The 2,711-nt window shown below is 24.7% G+C and overlaps 1 protein-coding gene across 8 annotated transcripts in view; it reads left to right on the forward strand.

Annotated features, from left to right (window-relative positions):
- The window catches only part of LOC107624847 (naringenin 8-dimethylallyltransferase 2, chloroplastic), a 149,196-nt gene that overhangs the window by 50,436 nt on the left and 96,049 nt on the right, over positions 1–2,711 (forward strand). For 7 of the 8 annotated variants that reach the window (XM_021117326.1, XM_021117322.1, XM_021117331.1 and 4 more), the window contains one exon: positions 1,115–1,198. The exons of the other annotated variant lie outside the window; for it this stretch is intronic. In XM_021117326.1, the coding sequence (XP_020972985.1) occupies positions 1,115–1,198 (84 nt within the window). The remainder of the gene's footprint in view (positions 1–1,114; positions 1,199–2,711) is intronic. 8 annotated transcript variants of the gene reach the window in all.

The following is a 2,711-nucleotide window of genomic DNA, read 5'->3' on the forward strand; positions in this document are numbered from 1 at the left end:
AATTCATAAAAGATTAGTCTTTTAAAGATTATCAATTAATTATATTTGTCTTTAATTTTTATCACTCTATCAACAATTTTCATTAAGATTAACAATTCGAAATGTTAACTAACAGCATATATATCGAAATATTTAATTAAATACAATATGTTTATAAAAATTTCTATTAATTTAGTTTCTTTTTTCGATTACTACATGTAATATAATTCTAATATAACATAGGATCTAAATTGATGGATTTTCATAAACATATTTAGTCAGCGTCTAATTATTGAATAGGTTAGTGTTATGTTTATTGTCAATTAACAATTCACATTATTAATTATTGACGGAAAGACAAACTAATTAATTTATAATTTTTAAAAGACTAATTTGATTGATACAATTTTTTAGAGATGAATTTAAAAAATAATTTATCTTTCAAAGACCAGTTAAACCATTACCCCAAAATTTTAAATTGGGTAAAGTATATTTTTTGTCCCTAAAGTTTGACAAAAGTTTCAAAAATACCCCTAAGTTTTATTTTGTTTCAATTTTGTCTCAAAAGTTTTTGATTTGCATCAAATATACCATTGACGGCTAATTTTTCAAAAAATTTAAGACTAATTCAACAACAATTTCATAAGAACAACCCTCAATACAAGCAAATCAAACATAATTTTCATGCATTATTATTAGATTGGTCTTAAATTTTTTTGAAAATTTAGTCGTCGATAGTATATTTGATGCAAATCGAAAATTTTTGGGACAAAATTAAAACAAAATAAAATTTAGGGATATTTTTAAAACTTTTACCAAACTTTAGGGACAAAAAGTATACTTTACCCTTTTAAATTTATACAATAAACTCTCGGTTGGCTGCCTTCTCTAATCTCATTTAGAAACTGTAAAAAAGAACTTTAAACACTACATTAATCACTTTAATTTTTCTTCCTCCTTCTCCAATGCTTTCTCTTTTAATTTCCTTCTGTTGGCAACTTGTAAACACACATAAGTGAATATATATCTGTCTCACACTAATTTTATATACACATTTTAGTTTATTACTTTGTTTATGGTATATGTCTTATTTTTCTATACTAATGTTATTGTTTTATTATTATTGTTATCGTAGATTAACAAGCCATATCGTCCTTTGGTATCTGGAAAAATTTCATACAAAACTGGAGTCATTATCTCTATATCATGTTTATTTATGGTACGCTATAATTGATTTATTACTTTTACCCCGGCATATCAATGCCTCTCATGTCTTCTAAATTAAATTTCAATTTCATTAACATGTGTTAATAACTTAATATAATTTCCGTTTCTTTTTTTAATTCTTGACAAATTATTTGTTAGTTACAGCTCTATTAAAGTATTATTCACTCTAATTCAAATTTATTTTATAAAAGCGTTCAACTTTATGTTATTTATTAACTCCTCAATTTTTTATTTTAATTACTAACTTGTACACTTCATGGCTAAATAAATTTAGGGTTTGATTAGGTGAATTTTTACGAAAAAATCTTTTTTTTTTAATTAATTTTTTTAAAAAAATTTTTAGAAAAATTAAAATATGTTTATATTTAAATATTTTATGTAAAAATATCTTTTTATCTAATAATTATGTTTGAGTATAAAAATAATTTTATGTTTAAATATTTTATTTAAAAATAATTTTTACTTTAATAATTATATTTGAATATTATAAAATATTTTTTATTTATTTATAATGTTAAAAATATATCTATTTTTAGTAAAAAAATTTAAAAAAAATATAAATTATAACTTTTTAAAAAAAATATTTTATTTATTTAATATTTTTATTTTTACTACTAACATTAAAAATAAAAAAAATTCTATTAACTTAGTAACATCCAAACAAACTTTTAATCGTGTTCAATTCCTTTAAAGTGGGAATAAACGAAAATCAATCATATATCAACCTTTTTTTTTCAATTTATTACAAATCCTACATGTTTAAATGATGTGGCTTTTAGAAAATTTAAATGAGAAAATTTATTAATATTCATGCATTAAAATATTTTTTTTAAAACTAATTTTTAGAATGAATTAGATTCGTTCTTATGATTTTTTTAGATTTTGAGAAGGGGGCTGAATTAGGATGGTTAATGTAACACCCTACCACACCAAGCTTTACGCTTAAGTCGTAAAACAGAGGTGATGTGGTATTACGACCTCTAAAATAAAATAAGTACATATAATAGCAGAAGAGTTATAATATGCTAGGAGCCTTGAAGGATAGGGAAAATAAAAATCGCGAGATAAAAGCGCAACGCTCAAGGAACGAGTTAACTTGCATGCTAAGAAAACTGTAACTGTCAAACATAAGATAACAGAAGTAGGAATAGAGTGCCAAAGATACAAAATAACAAGCTCCTAACTCAGCCTGCGAAGTCAAGACTGGCCGGAGAATATTTACACATATATACATACATATCCAAAACCCAAAAGTACATACACACAATCCTGCCTCTCCATAAACCTCTAAGAGGATCAAAAAGAATAAGTCATGCGGAGAAAAAGCTAAGTGCATATATATACATCATAGCATAACAAAATATCCCAGTAACCACTCCGCTTCAAGAGTCCAGACGCCTAACGAGATGCCTCTCGACCTGCATCTGAAAATTAACAACATAGTATGGAATGAGAACCGGAGGTTCGCAGTATGGTAAAGGTGCCACACACATAATATATAAGGT

Source organism: Arachis ipaensis, chromosome B01 (genome assembly GCF_000816755.2).
Source record: "Arachis ipaensis cultivar K30076 chromosome B01, Araip1.1, whole genome shotgun sequence".
Classification (NCBI taxonomy): Eukaryota; Viridiplantae; Streptophyta; class Magnoliopsida; order Fabales; family Fabaceae; genus Arachis; species Arachis ipaensis.